The following is a 24,228-nucleotide window of genomic DNA, read 5'->3' on the forward strand; positions in this document are numbered from 1 at the left end:
GAGTATCTCGCTTGGACAGTTGCAGTTTCATCCAGAACAACTCCCTTTTCTGCCATAGCCGCCTCCTCTTTAACAGAATACTCTGTCTCCAGGCTATAAGTCACTCTCTTGTCTTGACTGCTTTCTTTCTTTTTCTTCGCTCTCAAACAGACGAACGAGGGAGAGAGAGAGAAAGGGAGCGGCCGCGTAAAGTTGAGCAGACTCCACCCAGAGACCAGCCAGCGAACCGAGAGACGGCGGAGGCCATAAAAATGAGTGGTTCCCACCCCCGACTCCACCAGAGCGCCGCGCCTGCTCCCAACGCTGTCTCCACGGATAAGGACGCAGAAATGCCCGCCACGGAGAAGGACCTGGCCGAGGATGCGCCGTGGAAGAAGATCCAGCAGAACACCTTCACCCGCTGGTGCAACGAGCACTTGAAATGCGTCAACAAGCGGATTGGCAACTTGCAGACGGACCTCAGCGACGGGCTGCGTCTCATCGGGCTCCTGGAGGTCTTGTCCCAGAAGAAGATGTTCAGAAAGTACAACCAAAGGCCCACCTTCCGACAGATGCAGCTGGAGAACGTGTCGGTGGCCCTGGAATTCTTGGACAAGGAGAACATCAAGTTGGTGTCCATAGGTGGGTCCACACCACACACACACCGCGGCGCGAATGAGTGCCATTTAGCTGCAACTGTCCTCTAACACACCCCCAGCGTCCATTCAGCTCTGCTGGTGTCGGTGCTTACGCATTTGGTTTCCTTTAAGAAATGAACCTGGGTGGTGCCAGGCCGCAAACTGGACGGCAGTGCCACTCAGACGCGGTGCTTTAAAAAGCAGTTCATGCGTACGGCCCTGCAGGAGAAAAGTGGAGCAAAAAGGTGTCCGCTTTGTGGTGAAAACAGTTGCGAAGGAGACGTGACTGCAGGGGGGTGTCGGTAGCATTACTCATGGGGGGGGGGGGGGGGGGGGCAGGCTTGTCTTCACTTTTGTCTCTGGACGTCCAGTTTTGAAATGGGTTGTGTTTGGAGGAGGGGGTCTGACTGTGTGCTGTGGAGCTTTAGGCTTTCTCTGTTCCCCTGCTGCATTAGCCGGGCTGGGCCCGTCCGAGGAAAAGTTTGTGGGCCGCAATGTACTTTGGGCCTAGTGAGATAGGAGCGCTGATCCGCGCGCGCACACACACACACACACACACAGATATTGTCTGTGCTTATGTCATGGCCAAGGCTGGGTCTCCACAGCATTAGACAGGGCTTGGCTCACACTCAGTGACATGCCTGCATTCAGCGCCTCACGACAGGGATGAGTATACATTTGTTTGTGGGTGTGGGTGTGTGTGGCTGTGAATGTATTAAAGAGCTGAACCAGGAAAGTACAGACTCTCTCTGTATGACAATGAGTGACTCTCAAAGATGCTTGAAGGCTCAAGGTTCATGATTTGTCATGGTTAAGTTTTTGTATGAAAATGGCAACACACACACACACACAAACACACACGTACGTATACACACACACACACACACACCTGCATGAAGAACAGAAAACACCTGTGCTGTCCCACAAAAAAAATTTTACCAACACAGCCTGTGGTTTGAAAGCAGACGAGGTTTGTGACTCAACCCGTGTGAATCAGATTAGTTGGTGCCTTTCATGCCCAGGGGGATATTTACCTTAGCTCTTGGTTTGCACACACTACTACTTTTTGCTTCAGGCAACAAGTGATTTAGTGATGCTATCGTACCCCAATAGTCAGCAGAGAGAAAACGTGGAGTCACACCATCAGTAGAGGTGACATTTTTCAAGGCTGTGGTTGATGACAGGATATCATCAATATACGTGCATGAGCTGTGAGAGTCTCACTTGAAATGTAGAAATGACCCTCCTCAATTCAGGAGGTATATATATATTTTTTTATTCTTAAAGCCAAATTCCCTTTCCCTGCATTTTCTGTTTCTGTTGCCAGCTAACTGTTGGAACTAATGAAACAATGCCCTGCTTGTATTCATGGCACTGCAATTAGCCATCATACTTAGCCGTCTGTCTGTGCCTGACTCACTCTTATCCTAGCTGCTCCTTCTGAGTCATTTAATCTGAAGATGAGAGAGCAGACCTCTCTCCTCTTACTTCCTCCTTTCATTGCAGAAAATGGACACACCCAGGCAGCAACCCTCACCACAAGTTAGCAAACTGCCATCAGTACTCAGCAACGTCTTTGGTCTGAAGCTCTTATTGTACCAACTTTAATTTTACTTTAAACATTTACTTTTATCACCTTTTGTATCTTAACCTCACATTTTTGTGAATGATGCATTTCCAATTGTTTTTATTCTGAATCTTGATGTCCATACCCCTTTCAGTTCTCCTTTTCTTATTTTTTGTCTGAATGCTAAAAATGTTTGTAGATGTGCGCCACTGAGCACTATAACACTGTCCCCATGAGTTGCTCACGATACCACCAGTAAGTTGCACCACCCTAAAGCCAATCAAACAGGAAAAAAAAAATCAGTCAATTATAGTATAAAATGTTTTGAGTAAAAAGAAGCTAGTCAGTTATTCATAGAGCCTCTGGTGACATCTTCAAATAGCATTTATTTCCAAATCCACAGTGCTACACCCAAAGTTGTTCCTTTTAATTGACAGAGGGAACAACAATGGATGAATAGTTTCAGATAAAAGTGAAGAATTTGGGGAAGTGGAGTAACTGCTTCTTTTTCTCTTCTTTTTTTTTCCTAAGTTGATGGAAAAAAAAATCAATAACAGTGTTGGAGCTCTAAATATGAGACTGGAATCAGAAGCTCATAAACTTGAGTTTGCATAAAAGCTAGAAATGGGAGTAATGGCCAATGTGGCTCTGTAAAAATTTTCAAAAGCCACTCTGCAGAAATGCTGAAGCTCACTGATTAACATTTGGTATCTGGTTTATTTAATCCAGTTAAAATCCAAACTGTGACACAAGTTGTGGTTTGATGTGGTAGATGTCACAGCAGCCACCCAACAACACCCCACCCCACAGTTCCCAGCACACCATCACCATATGTCACCATCAGCAGACACACATGACCAATGATGGACGCAGAGGACAATTCTGCTATACAGTGAACAAGTGACAAGGCTGCTACCCAGCCAAGTGTACCAGGGGAGAGACTGACTATGACAGACACATGCTCTGCATTGTGTCTCAAACTGTCATTTTTTTTCTATTTGCATTTTACGTGTTTAGTTGCAATCATCAGTTCATCCATATGTTTTTAAACCTTTAGTGAGCATGTTTTGCTTGTGCTTGCAGAGAGACTGCTTACCTGCAGATTCCTCTGTGTTCATTCTACCCATGTTTGAACAGACTCAATTATTTCACTTGGCATCATCTGACTCGTGCGTTTGTGTCTGCTGGTGTATGTGTGCACACCCAATGAGGTTTTCACATTCAGATGGTTTAGGAGATTAGAATTGTCAATGTTCCTACTTTGCCATCTTCTTTTCTGAAACATCTTGGCTTTTGTGCAGCCCAGATTTTACAACCTTTCAAAAGGGCTCTTGAGTGAGTCTATGTGGAGTTTGCAGAATTGAGCCAAACTCCTCCCATCATAGACAAGATGTAACATAAACAGAGCTGTGGTGTAACTTTGTACCTGGCTGCTCTCCTGTCTTTGCAGGTTGAGACAGACGCTAGTGTGGCAACAAATCGGCCCCTCCCGGTACACTTCGACATAATACTAAAATGTCCCTTGTTTTACTGATAAGACGGATATACATAGAAACAGTTTTTTTAAGATTCAAACACGCTCTGTTTTTGAAAAACTAGGCATTGGCTGATCGAAGTGGCCTTAAAGCCATGTTACATTCTAAAGAAAATCATTCCAAATTTGATACCCAAGTAATCAAGGCAAGTTATTCTCATTTCTTTGTTTTCTGACGTGTGAGTTGAAGAAAACTGATTACATACATATTTCCAGCCAACACGGAATATTTACCTGTGAGTAACCCCCCCCCCGGAAACAAAAAAGAAAAATCAATGAAGAAACCATTTATGTCAAAAACAAAAAATAAATAAATATCAGAGATCCCAAATAAACTGCAGCTTAAGGGTTAGAGGAACCTTGAGCATGCAGGCAGTTGCCCTTCAAGTCCACACAAAGGTACACAGAATTCTGAACTGTAGAGTCTAACTGGTTGAGACTATGGCAAATTTAGCAGCTAAATAGCCAGATATTTCACTGAGACATATTTAAATTGACCCTTTTAAAAAGGTTGATAACATGTCACTGTTGTTTCTGCTTCCCCTGTGCAGCCAAAACACGAGTTTATGAAGGTTTAAAATCAGTATCCTTCAGTAAATACAGCAGTAATGCTCAGTTAGCTGCTAGGGCTCTTATAACTGCATCATCAGCCATCAGTTAATGACCAAGCAGTATATGGAACCTTTGTGAAGAATTTGCTTGTGTTAGGGGCGTCATGCAGCATCAAATATGATGTAAAAATTTCTGAAACAAGATAGAAATGAGAGCGATAGTGCTGGGAGGAAAGGAATGTTGGCCAGAGAGCACGATAATGGAGCATTTAGCCACCCTGTTAGGTCAAAATGGATCACTTCCTGCCAGCTCATTATCATTAGCTTGGCTTCCTGTCTGCACAGGCAAAAGGGGACTGGTCAAGTGGATACTGTGGCTCAGCAGAGTGTGCATTCACATTCAGCACAGTGGTATTCAGGCTGTTGCATTACATCATTGTTGGAAACGTGCCGCGTCACCCCATGCTTCATGTTCAGACTGAACAAGTAAACATAAATCCACCTATCTTTGACTCCACTCACAATAATCTGAAGCACTTACATGAGGTTAAAATAACAGCATAAAAACTGCAATGGGTACTTCATTGAATGTGTTTATAACAAACAAATAAATAAATATTAAAACTACACTGGCCAGTTTTTGCTTTGCATTTTACCTACATATGTTGCGCATGCCACTTCAGCTCTTTTGCCAGAAACACATTTGGAGCATCTCTACTTTTCCAGACCTGAATCATTTTTGCCAGGCTGAGAACTATCAATTACTTGGAACCCAAACTCTGTTCTTATGGTTGGTTGTGGTTCCCAGATGTTTCCAGGGAAGGAGGAGTTAATCAAAGCCGTATTGTATTTATTAAAACTCCTTGTTCATCATTTCATGTGATGCATGAGTCCTCCTCTCACCTCCTCAGCCCCTGTCTTAACCTGTCCTCATCATGCCACTCTGTCTTCCTCCCATTTTTTGTTTTTTGATCCTCTCCACAGATTAATTTATCTCAGCCTACCTTATTTCCTCCTTACTCAAAAGAACATATCTCAGCCCATCCTTTGTGAACAAAGTTTTGAATTTGTCCTACATAGCACTTTTTCCTTCTTTTCTCTCTGCCTGTCCCCCTTTCCTTCTCTTGTCCTCCCCCTCCTCCCTGTCTGTAACTAGAGCCCAGGGAATGGGAGGACGGCCAAGATCCAGTTTGCTTCTGCCCTTTTAAGGCTAAAAACCAGGAGGAACTTTTCCAGTGGAGGGAGTGAAGAGGAGGAGAGCAGGGGAGGGAGGATGACTGGAAAGAGTAGAAATGAAGAGGAGGTGCTGTAGTAGCTGTAATGTGTGTGGGTTTTTTTTTTTTTTTTTTTTTTTTTTTGGGGGGGGGGGGGGGGGGTAAGGGGAGGTGAAGCAAAGAGATCTCAGGTCAAAGATTTAAATTTTTGGAATGTTTTAGACTACAAGCTGAGTTCATGTCACAGTCATGTAGTTCTTCTGTATCTATAGGTTAGGCATTTATTTTAGAGAGAGAGAGAGAGGGAGAGAGAGAGAGAGAGAGAGAGAAAGAGAGAGAGAGTGAGTGAGTGAGCGAGCGAGCGAGCAGGGGGTGTGGAATGTGTGAAATTTCCTCACTGTGTTGTGTTCTGTGAGACTGGGTTTTCTCTACCGCTTTTCTAGGTGCGTGCATGCGTGCACACGTTCGTGCGTTTGGCTCCATGTGGGCACCATTGTTCTGCTACACTCCAGAACATTCGTTTAGTCTAAATGGCGAAGATGTCTGCCAGGTGGACAAAATAAATATGTGTAATATGTAGGACATGAGGTGTACATTGCTCAAACCAGGCAAACGTTTTGTGGAAATTATCCTGGTTACACTCAGATTCCATTATAATTATTGGATAAAAATAATCACTGCTGTAGTACTGGTGACGAGTCTGTCCACAGATTCTTCTACTGGATGATGGTGAACTTAGCACCCAAGCTTCTTTAATTATTGAAGGAAAGAGATGATAGCAGGGTCATTGGTTAGGGCTAACCTCTTCAGTAGCAATGCTGATTAGGGCTAGCACTTTCCTTGCATGTTGCTGCCACATTAACTTATTTTAAAGCAATGAGAGTGGATTGAGCTGGGCCATTTTCTGCTATAAGTGCACATTGACTCCATCAAAATGACATTGCAGTGTGAAGGTCACATAATACATTTATAAATATAAAGATATTATGAGCCAATGAGATGTAGGAAAGACCTCACAAATCTCCAGACCTGCAGTGCTGTTTCATCCTTCTCCTTACAAGATCTCAGAAGTAATCTGCTCCAGATGTTGCAGTGCAACTTGAATATTGTGCAGAACTGTTTCTCCCCCATTGTCACTCCTCACTGTGGTTTTTGTTTTCCTCCCTCTCTGTCCGTCTTTGAGAGCCTGGGACTAAGTCAGGCTCTGGGTCAGGGGTTATGATGATGTCAGAGCAATGTCATGCTGGACTTGGACAAGTGGCCAAATGGATGGGTCATGGAAGTTTTCAGGGCAAAACAGGATTGCCAGCCACAGATATGCACAGTCCCCATACAGTAGCCTCAGTACACTGTCTCTTGCTCACACACAATACATGAAGGCACACACCAGCAAAAATGTTTTGGGGGTTGGGATAGGGTTAGGGGGTATGAGTCAGCAGAGAGGAGGCTGCGGCAGTCTGTGTCCGTATATGGGTTCTGTCAGGGTTAGTGTGCTGTGGTCTGCCAGGAATGCGGGCAGATTTTTGCATGTTTAGTGGCTTTTTGTAAGAGGGGAACGAATCAAAGAACAACACGTAACCACACATTATCAGACATACTGAGCAAATATATGTCCTAACTAAACCTAGGAGGAGGAGGAGGAGGAAGAAGAGACGGAAGAACAGCTATTAGTTGCTCTGCATTGGACAGTTTCAGATTACTGTTGGCCAACAGTTAAAGCGTCTATAGTATACATGTATTTTATCTAAAGTGTTTATTTCTAAGATATATTTGTGGTTTTAAGAACTAAGACCCACCTCAGTGTAATTTTACATCTCCTTTCTGGTACAAATCAGAGGTTCTCACCCTCTCATCTTGGAAAAAAGTCGTCAAGAGATTCTCTTTTAATTGGCTGACCATTTTCTGAGTGATCAAATTAAACTGTAGTAGAGTTCTTCTAACCATGTACAGAAACCAAATCCTGAGATGTGGGTCAAGCTGGGCAGGGTTTGACTGAGTGAGAACTGGTTCATTGTGACATCACACAGTGCTTGCGCTCAGTCTCTGGATGCAGGCTGTAAGCATATCTCTGACTGAGATTTAATCAAAACAATTTATATAGCACTAAATCATAACGATGACTGTGAATTTGGCAACAATAGACTTTACATATGGAGCAGGTCTAGAACAAACTTTTTATCGACTGGAGACCCAACAAATCCCTCCATGAGCAAGCATTTGGCAAAAATGGCAAGGAAAAGAAAGTTTAAGGACCAGAAACCTCAAGCACGTTTCTGCCTATTTTACAGGAAAAGCTTCCCTTAAGAGGCAAAAATTTCTGGCAGAACCAGGATCAAGGTGGGCAGCCATCTGCCTCGACTGGTTGGGATGAGAAATAGGGAGAGCTTGAGAGAGAACAAGAAAGAGAAAGCACTAAGAATCAAAACAAAAACATAAGATGCTTAGAGGATTAATGACTGGGGCCACTAAATTTGCATTACTAAATAATAGCAGTATGTGAAAATAAAAAATAAGTGATACTTTCACTATACTAATATAGAACCTGCTTTATAATCAAAGAAAACATGGGCAACTGCTTTTATACAACATGGGACCTTTATCGCACTGAACCTGTCGGTCAATGGTGTGGTGGAAAATGAAATTAAATCTTTTTGATAACTGAAGCTTCAGTTATCATTAGAGGAATGGTAATGTTTTGGTCATCTTCTGACAGGCTGCTATGTGACACACCCCTCATTTAGTCGATCTACATTCTTGCTGCAAGTGTCAACCTGCGGTGCAAATGCAAGCAGCATTCATTCCATCCTATCAGAACAAATGTCAATTTATACCTGTCAGTGAATTTCATCTCTGTCCTCAGGCAACATTTCTCTCTTCTCACCCGATCTCTTTTACAATCATTCTTTCCCATCTCTGCTGTGTCTTCCATTACCTTGTCTTTTGCTCCCTGCCATTCCTTAACAGCCGGAGTTGCCACTCCATTGCTGTAACAATCCAGCTCTGTCAAAGTTCCCATGGTGATGGGCTATATAAACAGGCTCCTTTTTTTTTTCTTCTTCTTTTTTTCTTTTCTTTGCAAACTGTGTTTTTTTTTTTTTTTTTTTTCTTCCCCATTGCGAGTAGCTCACGTGTCATGTATGTCATGTTGTGGGGTATGCATCTCATGACTGCTTGTAAATTCAGACAAGCCTCAAACTGGCATTAAGTGGGAAATGTCCCTAATATATTTTTGCATGTACTCAAGAAATTCCTATGATTTCAAGTCATCTGATTGAAATACGCACGTCTCAACATTAGATTTTTCCTCTCATAGCCTTTATTTCTCGATAAGCTTGCTGTCCGCCTCTGCATTTTCATCAAATTCCCTTCAACGAACCCTTCTTTGGTTTAGATTCCCTTCCTTGCAAGCACTGTCCACAAACTCTCACAGCAGCTCTTTGCCAAAGATCATTCAGGTCAAAATATTCCCTTTTCATTAGCCTCAGGCCCCAACCACAGCTCTGGCCCTCTTATGCAAAAATATCCAAGACAAAAAAAAAAAAATCCGCAAGACCTCATTGTTGTAGAAGTTAAGGTGCTGTTACCAACATTTATTCCAATTTAGACAAAAATTGAAATATAAATGAAGTGGACAGTGATGTGACTAGTACTGCACGAGAAAAGCCTAAAGCTTTCCTATTCAAAGATGTTAATGTAACCTGGCTCTTTGTTTTCATGCTCCCTTATCTGAGATTCAGGTAAACTGTCCACATGACACAGCTCCTGTGAGAACATGATTGCAGATTTTTCAAACATTCTGTTGAGAAAGTCTAAAACCTTGTAGGCATAAATTGTGCAACTTTTGATAAGCATCAGAATCTGCCCTCAAACCCTCACCATAGCCAGGACTTTTCTTCCTTAACTATGTTCTAATTATTGTCTACTAGGAGATGTACAAACACACTGCTCCACCCTTTCCGTGGTGCTGGACCTGAGTAATCATCCTTCCTGATCAACTGCTCCTTGTGCAATGCGCGTGTGTGTCTGTGTGTGTTTAAATCAGCCAAACATGTTAACAGAAGCTGCGTTGCAAGAAAGAATGGTGTCTAATGAACAAATGTAAATTTAAATTAATGAATAATCCTAAACTAAACAAAACTTTTAGTGGAATCTGGTGGCCAGACTCAAATAACAGGTACCATTTGCATCTTGTGATGCCCTTGTCACTTCTGCTCAGCAGTTTCCATGTGAACATTCATATAACACTAATCATAATGCTTTTTCTTTTACAGTTTCTATTCCTGTCTGATAACCTGCGTCTCAGATGGAGAAAGTTTGACAATTTTTTCCAGTTTCATGTCTTTAATAGAAGCTGGAACAATAGAGCAGGGGCAATAAAGGCAATGACGTTCTATTTTGTATCTATTAATACTTAAAAGTTAAATGACAGAATCATTCATCATCCACCACCTATCCATTTGCCAGGTCACAGGAGATGGTGGAGCCAGTCACAGCTCACATTGGGTGAGGGTGGGGTAAACCCTGGATAGGTTGCCTGTCCATTGCAGGGCCAACACAGAGAGACAGACAGATAGACAAACAACCACTCAGACCTACATGCAATTTAGACTCACCAATCGGCTTAAACATGATTGTGTTTGGATGGTGGGAGGAAACCCGAGTACCTGGAGAAAACTCAGGTAAGGCATAGGGGGAACATGCAAACTGCACAGAAAGGCCCCAGGCCCAGGAACCAAACCCGCAACCTTCTTGTTATGGGGTATCTGCTAACCACTATGCCGCTGTTCTGCCTAAAGGAAAGAATAAATCAGACAATGTTCATTTTAGAGAGACAGAAATGATGGTGCCATCTTCATATGGTATCAAGTACAAATATTTCAGCCCTTTCCTGATATGATGTGATGATGATTCCTGAGATGATGTAAACAAACTATTGACTAGATCACATAATCCAACCTATACATCTACTCTCAACAATATCAAAGGCTTTGCTGGGCTCAAACTGCAAAAGACGTGTTTGAGTCTTTTCATTAGTCTGAAGCCAGTTTAGCCAAATACCATGTTGGTAGTCAGCATAAATTACCACAATCTAATCCCAGACCAGAGCATTGATGATGGTTTCCAAGTATGCACGCCTCCTTAAAGATATACAGAGATAGCAGATAATATTGAGGTTCTTGAAGGGAATTTCACATTTGAAGGCATGTATCACATATTCCTAATCTGGGAGTAGAAGCTCAAAGAAAAGAGTCCCAGTCTTCTCTTCCTTTTTTTTTTTTTTTTTTTTTTTTTTAAATCTACGTTCTTTGTGGTCATTGTAACCTGACTGAATTTTAAATAAGGGCAGCACCTAAAAATCATTCTTTCTCTCTCTCGCTCTCTTATTTTTAAATACTTTATTCTTACCTGTGTTTTCAGATATGGCCACAACATTTACACACATGTTCAAGAACAAAACACTACTGAACAGGTACAACATAGTCAGTTGTCCGCAGTTAGTTGTCTCGATATGAACACAATATTTACAAAAATTAAGTGATTTAAACAGTTCAGTCAGTCATTATCATGTTGCTCCATGCAAGTGATCCCCCTTTTCTACTTCTTGTCAAAAATATTACCCTGAACTTTTAACAGGTATGTTTTAATTCCTGAATAACTTCAAACCACTTCTCATTCTCAGGAGCAGTGGTGTGCACAGGTAGACACTAGGTGGTGCTATAGCACCTGCCCTTTGCCCTTTGGACCGAGCAAGTGCCCTTTTGAAAATTCCAGTTTTTCCAACTGTGTATGTGGCCCATGGTGACAATCATCTATAGATGCTCAACAATTAAAAGCGGGTGATAATAAGGCCCCAGTTAATATGCCCCCCTCCCTGCCCACACCTTTCTTACTTTGTCAACGTGAATGCACAGCTGCAGCCCACACACAGCTCCTCCACTGCCCCACCAGCCAGTGAGATCATCAGAATCTTTAAAGACATGACATCAAGGAGGATGCTGCTTTAAAGAGTGGTAGTGCTGCACTCTTCGCCCCTCACTTCAAAATGACACTTTGTTAACTTCTTTTGTTCTGGCAGGAAAAAACACATTTTTCTTATTTTGCAACCAGTACACTGATATTTTGTTGTAGCTGCCTAACTTGCTAAAACCCTCTGTGTTTATTCCAGAGAAATCAAACAATGATTGACTGATTGGTGCTACAGTCCAATTTAAAAAGTCAAGTATTTTTATTAACATATTGACATAAATAAGCACGCAATTACATTCAACATGTGCTGCTTGTAATTTTTTTTATTTTTTTTATTTCGCACTGCTATAATAAGGCAGCAGGCAGTTCCACATGCAGCACAAAGTGCTCTTAATTTTCAGTGAGCACCTGCCCCCCAAAATGTCTGTGCACGCCACTGCTCAGGAGGGTTACCAGTTTCTTGTTATAGCTTTTTTGCTGGCTGTAAGTGGCATGTTTACCAAATATCTATCTCTGCTTTGTACAACCTGATCAATATTGACTTGATAAATACAAAGAACAGTAATTTGGAATGGCATATCCTATAATGTCTTTAATAGTTGCATTTCTGTTATCCTAGAAAAGCCTCAATCTAAAGCAGGTCTAGAAAATATGGCATTGGTTGGCTTCCAAGCCTCCACAGAGCCTCCAACATAGTTGCAGGGTTTTTAATTGTCTGCTTTTGATCTGAGGTGTCCTGAAGAACCTGGCTGGGTTCTTCCAGCCAAACTCTTACCATGCTCTTGAATTAATAGTACACTTAAAAATCTTTTTCAGATGTCTTTGTCCCACTCAAGTCTCCCTTTTCTAAATAACAAGAATGTGTCTATCCATTATTTGTTTTAGCGCGGTAAAAAGATATCGCTTCTACTCTCACTTTCTTTTAGATTCTAAAGCCATTGTGGATGGGAACCTGAAGCTCATCTTGGGTCTGATCTGGACCCTGATTCTGCACTACTCCATCTCCATGCCCATGTGGGATGAGGAGGAAGAGGCGGATGATGGCAAGCAGAAGACGCCCAAGCAGAGGCTGCTGGGATGGATCCAGAACAAGCTGCCCGAGCTCCCCATCACCAACTTCAACAGAGACTGGCAAACCGGCCGGGCCCTTGGTGCCTTGGTTGACAGCTGTGCTCCAGGTGAGGGAAATTCTGTGTAGGGCTGCAACTAACGAGTGGTTTGCTGCCATGCCATGCAAGATCAGATGGGAACATTTTGCACAAAACGTTATTATTATTATTATTATTATTATTATTATTATTATTATTATTATTTGAAGGCTTCAATGTAAAATGCTCCCATGCTTTTGTAGACAGCGGTCGTGCACTTTTCTCAGTGCTAATGTTGACCTCTTCTGCTTTTTCAAATTCTTTATGTAGAAATTCATCATGTGACTTACACGAGGCTTAGCATTGGTTATCTTCCCCTACTTCTCATCTTTTTTTTACAACAGACAGTTGCCACCCACTAACTCAATGGTGCTTTACCGCCACCATGGCATTGGTTGGCTTCCCCCCCACATTAAGAAACAAGAACTAAATGCCTCTACAAAAGTTTCCCCTTACAAACTAAGAAACTGTCTATGAATAACATAGTGTGTGTTGAAGTGTAAAGGTGAAGTGGTTTTACATCTCCATTAAACTCTCCACTAACCAATTAAACTTGTTAGAAACCAAATTATTGGGCAAAGGTAAATTTTGAGTTGGCAATGATTATCACATCTTTAATATCTTTAAGTCTTCCTATGACAGTGAGTAGCAACCAAAGAATTGAGGTCAATTCAATAAAAACATGCATATTTCTCATCAGTGGGAGAGAAACAATCCAGGGTGGTAGACATGAAGAGCAGGACTATTGAACAGTTGTATTAAAATAAAGTGAGGAGAGAGGGAGAACTGATGGAAAGTGAGGCATAAAGGGGTTTTTTGTTTACATACAACATAAGGTTTTGGTCCCTACAGCAAATCATGCCCCTGCAGTTTCCAAAAATAAAAATTCAAAGACCTGACTGTTAGTTATCAAGAAGGGAATTAATGCTGATGGGGATGACATTACCAGGATGTGTCATTATCATATCACGCAGTGAGCGGAAGAGGGCAGATATCTTGTTGAGGTTAAGCATTTTATGTTTATCTGCTGTATTTTTTTCTAGGTGAAAAAAATTGTAAAAATGTGAAAAGACAAGTCTAAAAAGAACAAACAATTTATCCTTTATTCCACAACCAGCTGAAACAGCCATTACAAGTATTAAGGTAAAAGGATGTATAAAAATTATCTATATAAAAAAGTTTTAAATTGTTGCCATTTTAAAGTGTTCCCGTGCTTTAGAAATTTTCTGCCTTTTTGTCCTCGTCTCTTCTGAGCTTCGCTCCATGTTGTTTGTGGCGATCCATACATCATATGCATTACAATTAATTTCCATGTGAGATACAACAGTATAACCAATGTTTAGTGGCAGTGGAATTAAGAAAACAAAGCTTTGATTCTGGAAAATTGTAATCAGTTTTTTTTTTTTTTTTTTCTCTCTCTCTCTCTCTCTCTCTCTCTCTCTCTCTCAATAAATTTGAGTCAATTAATAGCAGGAGGGACAGGGACAGACAGACAGAGAGAGAGAGGCAACATGTATACATATATATGTATATAGACAGACAGACGACCTGCTATCTATAATAAGTCAAACTCTCTTCCTGCAGGTCTGTGTCCTGACTGGGACCAGTGGGATCAGACCAAACCAGTGGACAACGCCCGTGAGGCCATGCAGCAAGCTGATGACTGGTTGGGTATCCCACAGGTAAAATACCTACAAGATGGAATTTAGGAATGAGAAATAAAAGCGCACTAACCAAAACCCTGGTAGCGCTTATGGCAAAAAGGGTCTTCCTAACCACAGCAGCCCAGATTTAAATAAAACCTGTGCATTTTGCAACATATTGCCCCCTCTTTCCCCTAAAGTTTTGATTTCTCTTTCTCTCTCTCTCAACCCAAAATTCATCTATCATCTATCTATCATCTATCTATCTATCGATCCATCTATCTATCATCATCTCCCTTTACCGGGGCCTTTGCTGTTTGGATCAAGAAGCTCCCAATACACAAGATCTGTCAGATTAATATCAGTTCAAAGCATTTCAACGTTTCACATGCATTTAATCTTCTGATTGGCAATGTGGTATGGACAAGATATCTACTGAGCATTTAAAATTTGCAAGTAGAAAACTCTGTTCTCTGCTTGCCATTTGTTTTTCTGGGTTTTTAGTTCATGGTGTTGTGGCTGATTCCATTTTATCTGTTGTATTGGTGCTTATTATTAAAGACAAAGCTGGGAAAATAAATAGCAGTGAGAATTATTGACCTATAGTTCCGGTCAGTATTTTAACCAAAATCCTGGAGAGGACCTTATTGAATAGGCTAGAACAGTTTGCCTGGACATCTGACAACCAGTTTGGCTTCAAACTTAGACATGGGACAGATATGTGTATTTTCACTCTAAAGGAGATTTTAGAGCTGTATAACAGGCATAATTCCACAATGTTGATGTGTTTTATCGATGTCTCTTAAGCTTTTGATTGTGTGAACCATGAAAAATTATTTTATAAGTTGCACACTAGAGGAGTTCCCAAATATCTGATAAGGATTCTGGCTTTTTGGTATGCTCATCAGGCAATGCATGTACAGTGGGGTGACTGTATGTCTGCTCCATTTAGCGTATGCACTGGAGTTAGACAGGGAAGCATTCTGTCTCCCTTCCTATTAATATTTATATGGATGACCTATCAAAGCTGCTTAGCAGATGTGGTACAGGCTGCAAGGTTGGTAACATCATCATCAACCACTTAATGTATGCAGATAATCATCTGCATACATGAAGTGGTTATTATGTGGTTGTTGTTGTTGTTGTTGTTATTATTATTGTTATTATTATTATTATTATTATTATTATTATTATTATTATTATTATTATTAGTTATCTTTTCTCCATATAGTGCTGGTCTTCAACAGTTATTGAGGGTTTGCTCGTAATATGGCACAGACTTTGATATTAATTACAATGCTATAAAAAGTAACATAATGGAGGAAAGGGGATAGCAAACTGCCATTTCCTGACTTCTGTCTGTCTGGCACTGTCCTCAAAGTATGTAATGAGGCCAAATATTTAGGACACCACATTACTGATGACCTGTCCGATGATCGGGACATTTACAGGCAGTGTCGTGCTATGTATGCGCAAGCGAATACACTAATATGAAAGTACTACACTTTTTAAAGCTTATTGTACCCCCATGTATACTGCCCACTTGTGGCGTCGCTATAGAAGGAGCAGTATGCAGAAAGTTAATGTAGCATATAACGATGGGATGAGGCTGCTGCTCAAGGTACCGTAATGGAGCAGTGTAAGCCAATTATTTCAGTGTTGATGTGCCCACCTGCTCTGCTGTACTGCGTAATCTGATGTACAGATCTAAGTGCAGGTTGTCGGACTCTGTGAATAGCGTAATTTCCACGCTGACCAAGCCTGCTCAGAGCTCAGTCAGGTTCTTTTCAAAGATGGAATCTTTGGCGTCTCAGCCTTATGTAAAATATTGTTTATCTGTTTTTCTGTTTTAATGCTTGTCCTGTGTGCTATGGATCATTATGTCCTTAATAAAGTTAGTTGCTATTACACTGGATATATGATAGAACGCTCATTACAACCAGCAGAGTTGTCTCTTGACTCGTATTTGGGGGAAAAAAAAAACAAAAAAGACTCCTGAACATCTCTGCTGCTGGCACAGTGTAGCATGCTGACAGTTGGCTCTGTGGTTGCCACCGTTTCCTCCTTAAGCTCTGCTTTTGCTAAGAAACTAGCCCAATCTCTTCCCTTTATGCCTTTTGTGGGTTGTAAAGTCAGACAGTGTGTTGCGTGTGTCTGCAAGAAGGGGGTTGCCAGCCAGTTTGCATGTCAGCTTGCCACAGGTACTTTCTGAGCTGAGGCAGAGGTTGGCATGTGGTTTGATCACTAAATCACAACACCTGATTGTTTTGTATAGTTGTCTCCATGGAAACTAATCAAGCACTGCTTAGCCTGTACAGCTCTATCCTCCCTTCTCTTGAATTTGCAAATGTGTAAATATTCTGAGACTCGCGCGTCTTGTCTTTGTGTCTCAGGTGATCACCCCTGAAGAGATTGTTGATCCCAATGTGGATGAACATTCAGTCATGACCTACCTGTCCCAGTTCCCCAAGGCTAAACTGAAGCCTGGTGCACCCCTCCGACCCAAACTCAACCCCAAGAAGGCTCGTGCCTATGGACCAGGTACACAGACACAGAAAAATGCAGTACCTAGAACAGATGAATCAGATTATGGCACATTTACATATGCCACATGCTTTTCAAACAGGCTGGACTCATTAAAAAGGAGTCTAGGCCCATCCATATTCTGTAGATTTCTAAGACTGTGGCATTAGAAAATGTTTCTAAGAGTCCCGTTTCAGTAGTTTTCTTTAGTCAAGTTGTGTCAGCTTAGAACCATCTCTGATATTAGTGCACTATCCCGTTCTTTGCAGGTGTCGAGCCTGTAGGTAATGTTGTGATGAAGAAAGCTGTGTTCACCGTGGAGACCATCAGTGCAGGGATGGGAGAGGTGCTGGTCTATGTCGAGGATCCTGCAGGACACAGAGAGGAGGTCAGGGACTGGTCCTTGTGAGATTATTTCATTTTAAGTCAAGTCAAAGTATTTGTCAATTCAGCAATATGTACAGCACACATAGAGAATCCAAATTGTATTTGGCATCAGTTGTTTTTTATATATATATATATATATATTTTTTTTTTTTTTCCCCTCCAGGCTAAAGTAACAGCCAACAATGATAAGAACCGCACCTACTCTGTCTTCTACATCCCTAAAGTAACAGGCATGCACAAGGTAGGAGTTTTTGTGACTGTGATATGACTATACACTGTGTAAAATTATGATACCTGAACTAGTTATACAATGCAGAAATTATAACTGGATTCAAAATCATTATCCTCGAATCAACGATCCTCTACCACAACATTCTACATTTAGTTTTCAGGCCTAAGATGTCTCCCAGCAGTCCACAATTGCATTCAAAACATTTAATGACTAAAATCATTCCTTAAGGCTCAAGACACATCTCACTTTTATTTCTGCTCCAGGTGACAGTGCTCTTTGCAGGCCAGCACATCTCTAAGAGCCCCTTTGAAGTGGAGGTTGGCATGGCTCAGGGTGACTCTAGCAAGGCCACAGCCCAGGGACCAGGTCTTGAGCCCTCAGGCAACATTGCCAACAAGACCACCTACTTTGATGTATACACAGCAGGTAATGACAGACAACATGAGAGCGGTTTGGTTTCCTTTCATGTTGTCTTCACTGAAATATGTCTGTTCTGTTTCTGTTTCCTCATCTCCTTCCTTGTTTACTAAGGTGCCGGTGTTGGTGAGGTAGAGGTTGTGATCATGGACCCTGCTGGCAAGAAGAACACGGTTACTTGCAACATTGAGGATAAGGGCAACAGTAGCTATCGCTGCACATACAAACCGACGCAGGAGGGCCAACACACCATCTATGTCACATTCGCAGGTGGTCAGATCAGCAAGAGTCCCTTCACAGTCAATGTGGGAGAGGGTAAGAGTTATACTTTTGACAGAAATGTTTATAAGTTCTTTTTGTATAGGATGATGCAACAAAATGTTTTTTCCTATATTTACCTTGTGTGTTGGGGGGGGGGGGGGGGCACATTCAGGATCTCTTAGCTGTCAGTTGTAACAAAGTTCACTGTGGCAATTTTTTTTTTTTTTTATATTTGCTCATATTAATATTTTTTTCCTTCAATTGTGTCAAATTCTTTGCTGTCTCTTCCTGCCACTGTACTGGATGCTGTATCATCTCTCCTCCCCTCCTTCTTTTCCTTCTTTCTTTGATAGCAGACTGGTGGTATCTGTCCTCTCTTTGGAACGGCCTCTTCCTTCTGCTGTCATTTCCTGTTTCCTGGGATCTCTCTTGGGTACCCACTTTGAGCGTGTGCATGTGCAAGGCCATGCATGAGTGGGTCAGCAGTGTGTCTGTGTAGATATCTCACTGTTACCCCTTGTTTTGTGTGTGTTTTCTTATGGAATGCATCTCTTAATTTCCCTACATAGACTGACTCTATATAAGTGTGTGGTGTGTGTGTGTGTGTTTGTGTGTGTGTCATCTGCTTCTAAACTGAAAATGACTCAGGCATCCCCAATGTTGTGCCCTTATTAGGAGCTTTCACTATATCCATGAGAAAATACTCATTCACTCACCCACATGTGCTGACATTTAGATTGATGAATAATGCCATGAAGTTGCTGTTTCAATTTGCCAGAAGACAGATGTTTAATTTCTTCCAGTTCAGTAGTGCTCTAGTAGTTTACACACTGAGACAGTTCAAAAAGATGCCTATACAAATGACCAGTATTGTGTAAGATTTAGCGCTTTTCAAAATTATTGATTTTTTTTTTTTTTGACAGAATTGAGATAACAGATGCATGATGTGGTAGGACTATAACTGGGAGTGCCTCTTTGAGAACTAACACTCCCATCCTCCCAATGCAGCCTTTCTGGATTTAAGCTCTATAAGTGATTACCTGAAAGCTGTTTATCTATCTACTCTAAGACCATAGAGCCTTAGAACCCTTCTTCTGATTGACTGGCAGAGCCTGAGAGAAGAGAAACTACAATGAGAATGTTTTTGGTCCTTAAAACCACAAATGCCTCTTTATTGGATATAAACAATACTAAAAACATATGAAATAAGGGTCTTTAAATAATAAAAAAAAAGAACAGTTGTGATTTCAAAACACATATTACTTTTATAATTAGTTGTCTAAGTTCCATCATTATTAATCAATATTTTTTTAACAACATATACAAACTTTAAAATGTATTTTCAGCAGCAATAGTATGGGCACTACAAGAAAGTTGTGGGTTCAGTGTACTTCACCCTGGATAGGTAACCCTGGTGTCCCTCACACAATGTGAGGTGGGATTGGCTCCAGCATCCCCCGCAACCAGGAAACATAAGCGGTCGATGAATGAATGGTCATAGTAGTATTCTACAGCACAACACACTCGACCATTTGAAAACAAAATAGACTGGAATATAATAGAATGTCATTGTGTGTCCTTTTTTCCTAAAGGGTCATATAGTCCACCCCTGGAAAATATCTTGTGCCTCTTTCTGTAGCCTCTATTCCTGTGGAGTTTCCTTCCTGCAGGGTGTCCAACTGTGACTCAGCAGCTCCTATTTTAAACACTCTCAATTAGGAGCTATGAGAGATACTCCACTTCCTGTGTCGAGATAAAGGCTACTTACTTTGCAGTGGTCTATAATTTAGATGAACAGGAGCCACAGAATTGTGTGCAGAGTAGAGGCAAGGTGGGAAAGAATAGTTTCTGTAAGTTGTTAACCTCTCATTGGTTGCACTGTTGGTTGGTGTTTTGGTTTTCTATCATTCATCCCACACCTCATTTCTTCATTCCTCACCAAAACCATAACTGAGCTTTCTTACGATTTTAATGTTGGAATCAGAACCCCAGGAGGTCTGTCTCTTACGCTCATGCACTCCTTCATTGTCACCCACTCTCTCCACAGCATGTAACCCCAGCCTCTGCAGGGCTAAAGGCCGTGGTCTGCAGCCCAAGGGCCTGAGGGTGAAGGAGACTGCAGACTTTAAGGTTTATACCAAAGGAGCTGGAACTGGAGAGCTTAAGGTCTCCATCAAGGGCCCCAGTGAGTTTCAATGCAAACACCACCATTGCCATTTGCCATTTCCAATGGATTTATCCATTCAATCTAGGGTAACATCTCTTGATACCAAGTTTGATGTTCAATAAATCCATAGAGAAGCACTGCATTAGTTGAAATGCTGTTCCTCTGATGCTACATAACCCATTTTAACAATGGTTCAAATACCTTTCTTTGTCATGATGTGAGTTCCTTGTCACAAACCTGATTAGCAGTTGAGCAGTGTTTTAGCCCTTTCAGCAATTTGCTTTAGTTAAGGTCACACAGCTTCACTGTTAGCTCTCAATACTAACAGTCAGTCTTGTTTCCTGCAGTAGAGAAAGTAGGACACTTTTGTCTAATGCTAATTAGCATATGTTAGCCAGATAACAGGCTTAACAAAGATGATGAACATTACTTGCATTACTTGGCACTAAGCACAGAGTACAGACAAAGTATTTATCAGTAGTAGTATTTATCAAGCATTAAGCATCATATTATATGCCTAGTTTTGTTTCATTGACCAGTCATAATTATCACTATTGAAGCCACTACTTTTTTTGTACATTTTTCTCTTCCCAAAACTAATTTTTAATTCAGCAGCTAGAAAATCCTTCTGTTGGCAGAAGTGATCAGCTTTACACACTGGTCAAGTTACTCACTGGAGATGGAAATTGATAATTTTATACAAAATTTGCTTTGTCTGTATACATCTATACCCTACCCTCCGTTCAGATGAGCAAAAACTCTCAAAATAGACTTCTTATATTTTCTACTCATTATACTGTACTAATGCATCACTGTGCTTACAGAGGGTCTTGAGGAGCCATGTAAAAGGAAAGATCTTGGAGATGGTATCTATGGATTTGAATATTACCCCACTACCCCTGGAACATACACAATCACCATCACCTGGGGAGGACAGCACATCCCCCGCAGGTACATAGCAATTTTGTTGAACAATAACAATGAATCAAACTACAACTGAATCAGCTAAACTTTTCATATAGGCTGATCATTATGTCAATTTGCTCTGTCTAGTCCCATTGAGGTCAAGATTGGTGCTGAGGCTGGCCAGCAGAAGGTGAGGGCCTGGGGTCCAGGCCTGGAGGGGGGCATTGTTGGCAAATCTGCTGACTTTGTGGTGGAGGCTGTTGGCGACAACGTTGGCACCCTGGGTAAGAGATAGCAGCAATCACACACACAGAGTGTAGACATGCTCCCTCAGCTATGTGTTGCATCCATGTTTTCCTCTAAACTTATTTATTTGCTCTGGACAGGTTTCTCTGTGGAGGGTCCATCTCAGGCCAAAATTGAATGTGACGATAAGGGTGATGGATCCTGTGACGTGCGGTACTGGCCCACAGAACCTGGCGAGTATGCTGTGCATGTACTCTGCAACAACGAAGACATCCAGCACTCTCCGTTCATGGCTGAGATTGTGAATCCACCAGGCAAAGACTTCTACCCTGACAAGGTATGCACAAAAGTATATGTAGTGCACAATTTGAAAGTTTTGTTTATTTCTTTTATTGCTTAAGTATTTTTTTTTTATCACAGAGCTTACATGTAGAACTGTATCTCCACAGATAAAGGCATATGGACCTGGCCTTCAGAGCAGTGGTTTGGCTGTTGGAAAGCCAACTGAGTTCACAGTTGATGCCAAACAAGGAGGAAAAGCTCCTCTCAAGATCATGGCTCAGGTGTGTTTTAGGAAATGAAGTGCCTGTGTAGGGTTATCTACACCTGAATCAGACCCTCAGAGACCCCTGTCTGTTTTCTACTCCTTGATATTTATAGTATTTTATTACCATTGCCTGACTTTATGCTCTGGTTTTTCAACTCTGCACAGGATGGTGAAGGCACGCCTGTGGATGTCCAGGTCAAAGATAATGGCAATGGCACATACACCTGTACCTACACCCCTCGCAAACCTGTAAAACACACTGTAATGGTGTCCTGGGGAGGAGTCAACATACCTGACAGCCCGTTCAGAGTCAGTGCACGCACAAAAGAATTTTGTTGTCCTGCTCTTTACGAAAAAGACCCATTATCAAACAAAAGTCTCCTTATCTGTTTGCACCTGACAACAGATGAATATTGGGGCAGGCTGTCATCCCAACAAAGTGAAAGTTTCAGGACCTGGAGTGGCCAAGACTGGGCTTAAGGCTTTCGAGCCAACATACTTCACTGTGGACTGCTCAGAAGCTGGTCAAGGTAAGGCTAAAGTTGCCTGTAATGTTTTTTCTAAACTACACAAGCAGCTTTCACAGGAAATTTTTTTAATACTCGTTTAAAAAGAATTAGACATAAGAGGCAAAAATGGTTTCAGCAGACAACTTGAAGGGCAACTGACTTGTCTCCTTTGCTCAGGTGACATCAGTATAGGAATCAAGTGCGCCCCTGGAGTGGTGGGACCTGCAGAAGCTGACATTGACTTTGACATCATCAGGAATGACAATGACACTTTCACTGTCAAATACACTCCTCCTGGTGCAGGCAGCTACACTATCATGGTTCTGTTTGCCGACCAGGCGAGTCTCAATTGAGCACAGTTTGAATCATGAATGAGATCAGAATGCTCACATGTTGGACTGAGACTATGTTTTAATGCAGTGCAACTTATGTTTGGTTTTTAGGCTATTCCAATGACGCCCATCAGGGTTAAAGTTGATCCTTCTCATGATGCTAGCAAAGTCAAGGCAGAGGGACCAGGACTGAGCCGCAGTGGTAAGAGTGTCTGTTTTTACCTCTACATTAAAATCTGCAGCTTACTTTTTTTTTTTTTTTCATTCTTTCTTTCGTTTATATCAATGGTCACGTCTGATATAAACAAATTAGCTTTTCTTTTCATTCAATGAAACCTCTAGAATTTATTCTGTAGCATTAAGTTTAAAACATCAACACAACAACAAAAAAGTAATTGAACATGCAAATGAAACTATTAAATTAACTTTTTATCTCTCTCTCTCTCTCTCTCTCTCTGTCTCAGGCGTTGAGTTGAACAAGCCCACTCATTTCACCGTGAACACAAAAGGGGCAGGAAAAGCAAACCTTGACTGTAACTTCAGTGGTCCAACCAAAGGAGAAGTTGTCAAGGACTTTGAAATTATCAACAACCATGACAACACACACACTGTAAAATACACACCCGTGCAGCAGGTAAGATGAGACAAGGACTCACACATGTATTAACACAATCAGTCTCCAAGTTGTGCACTTGTAATGCTAATGTTTGGTATTGAACGAGCTTACTTTATTTTCCTGAGTTGTATGTAAGTTGTATTATGTCTAGCACAAAGTATAACACTGCAGTTAACTTAGCATTTAAAAATAAAATGGAAACGGCCTGTAAATCTCATTTATAAGTTGCATCTTGTGTGTTTAATTTGAACATGAATATTTCATTTTTGTTGGGGGGGATTTGTTCATGTTTTTTTTTTTTTTTTTTTATAACCTGGCTAGCCTCACTCTAAGCTAATTTCATTTTATAACTCCTGACTCTAGCTGCATAATGAAGAGGAGGCATCTTTTTTTTTTATTATTATTATTTTTTTATGAACTTTTCCCAGAATATCAAACAATCCCTTTGGTTTCTTTGGCTGTTATGTTATAAGTCACAGTAGCTTAATTCTGTTTACTCTTTATATAATTTATGTGATATTGTGATGTTTCTATGCTTCACCTCCTGCCCCAGGGCCCTCTGGGAGTTGCTGTGACCTACAGTGGGGATCACATTCCCAAGAGCCCTTTCAATGTTGCTGTGGCACCCACACTGGACCTCAACAAGATCAACGTCACAGGCCTTGGAGACAGTATGCACCCTCCTGTCATGACTCTTCAATAATGTTTTGATTTCAGCCTAATTTAATCTTACTTTGTGTTACCATGGAGCGAAACACTCTTTTTGTTACTCACTCTTTTCTGTAATTTAGTTTATTTATTTATTTATTTATTTTTTTTTTGGTAAGGAAGCACATTATAATTT

General features: G+C 41.2%; 1 protein-coding gene across 1 annotated transcript in view; it reads left to right on the forward strand.

The window, feature by feature from the left end:
• Positions 1–251: 251 nt before the first annotated feature.
• Positions 252–24,228, forward strand: part of flna (filamin A, alpha (actin binding protein 280)) — a 39,442-nt gene continuing 15,465 nt past the window's right edge. Inside the window, exons 1-19 of the mRNA XM_029507501.1 lie at positions 252–621; positions 12,377–12,628; positions 14,183–14,280; positions 16,635–16,782; positions 17,034–17,152; positions 17,315–17,392; positions 17,647–17,809; positions 17,915–18,115; positions 20,109–20,246; positions 21,053–21,179; positions 21,282–21,418; positions 21,521–21,717; positions 21,830–21,943; positions 22,093–22,236; positions 22,334–22,457; positions 22,614–22,774; positions 22,880–22,970; positions 23,233–23,402; positions 23,938–24,055. Coding sequence (XP_029363361.1) covers positions 252–621; positions 12,377–12,628; positions 14,183–14,280; positions 16,635–16,782; positions 17,034–17,152; positions 17,315–17,392; positions 17,647–17,809; positions 17,915–18,115; positions 20,109–20,246; positions 21,053–21,179; positions 21,282–21,418; positions 21,521–21,717; positions 21,830–21,943; positions 22,093–22,236; positions 22,334–22,457; positions 22,614–22,774; positions 22,880–22,970; positions 23,233–23,402; positions 23,938–24,055 — 2,950 coding nt within the window. The remainder of the gene's footprint in view (positions 622–12,376; positions 12,629–14,182; positions 14,281–16,634; positions 16,783–17,033; positions 17,153–17,314; positions 17,393–17,646; positions 17,810–17,914; positions 18,116–20,108; positions 20,247–21,052; positions 21,180–21,281; positions 21,419–21,520; positions 21,718–21,829; positions 21,944–22,092; positions 22,237–22,333; positions 22,458–22,613; positions 22,775–22,879; positions 22,971–23,232; positions 23,403–23,937; positions 24,056–24,228) is intronic.

Source organism: Echeneis naucrates, chromosome 7 (genome assembly GCF_900963305.1).
Source record: "Echeneis naucrates chromosome 7, fEcheNa1.1, whole genome shotgun sequence".
Classification (NCBI taxonomy): domain Eukaryota; kingdom Metazoa; phylum Chordata; class Actinopteri; order Carangiformes; family Echeneidae; genus Echeneis; species Echeneis naucrates.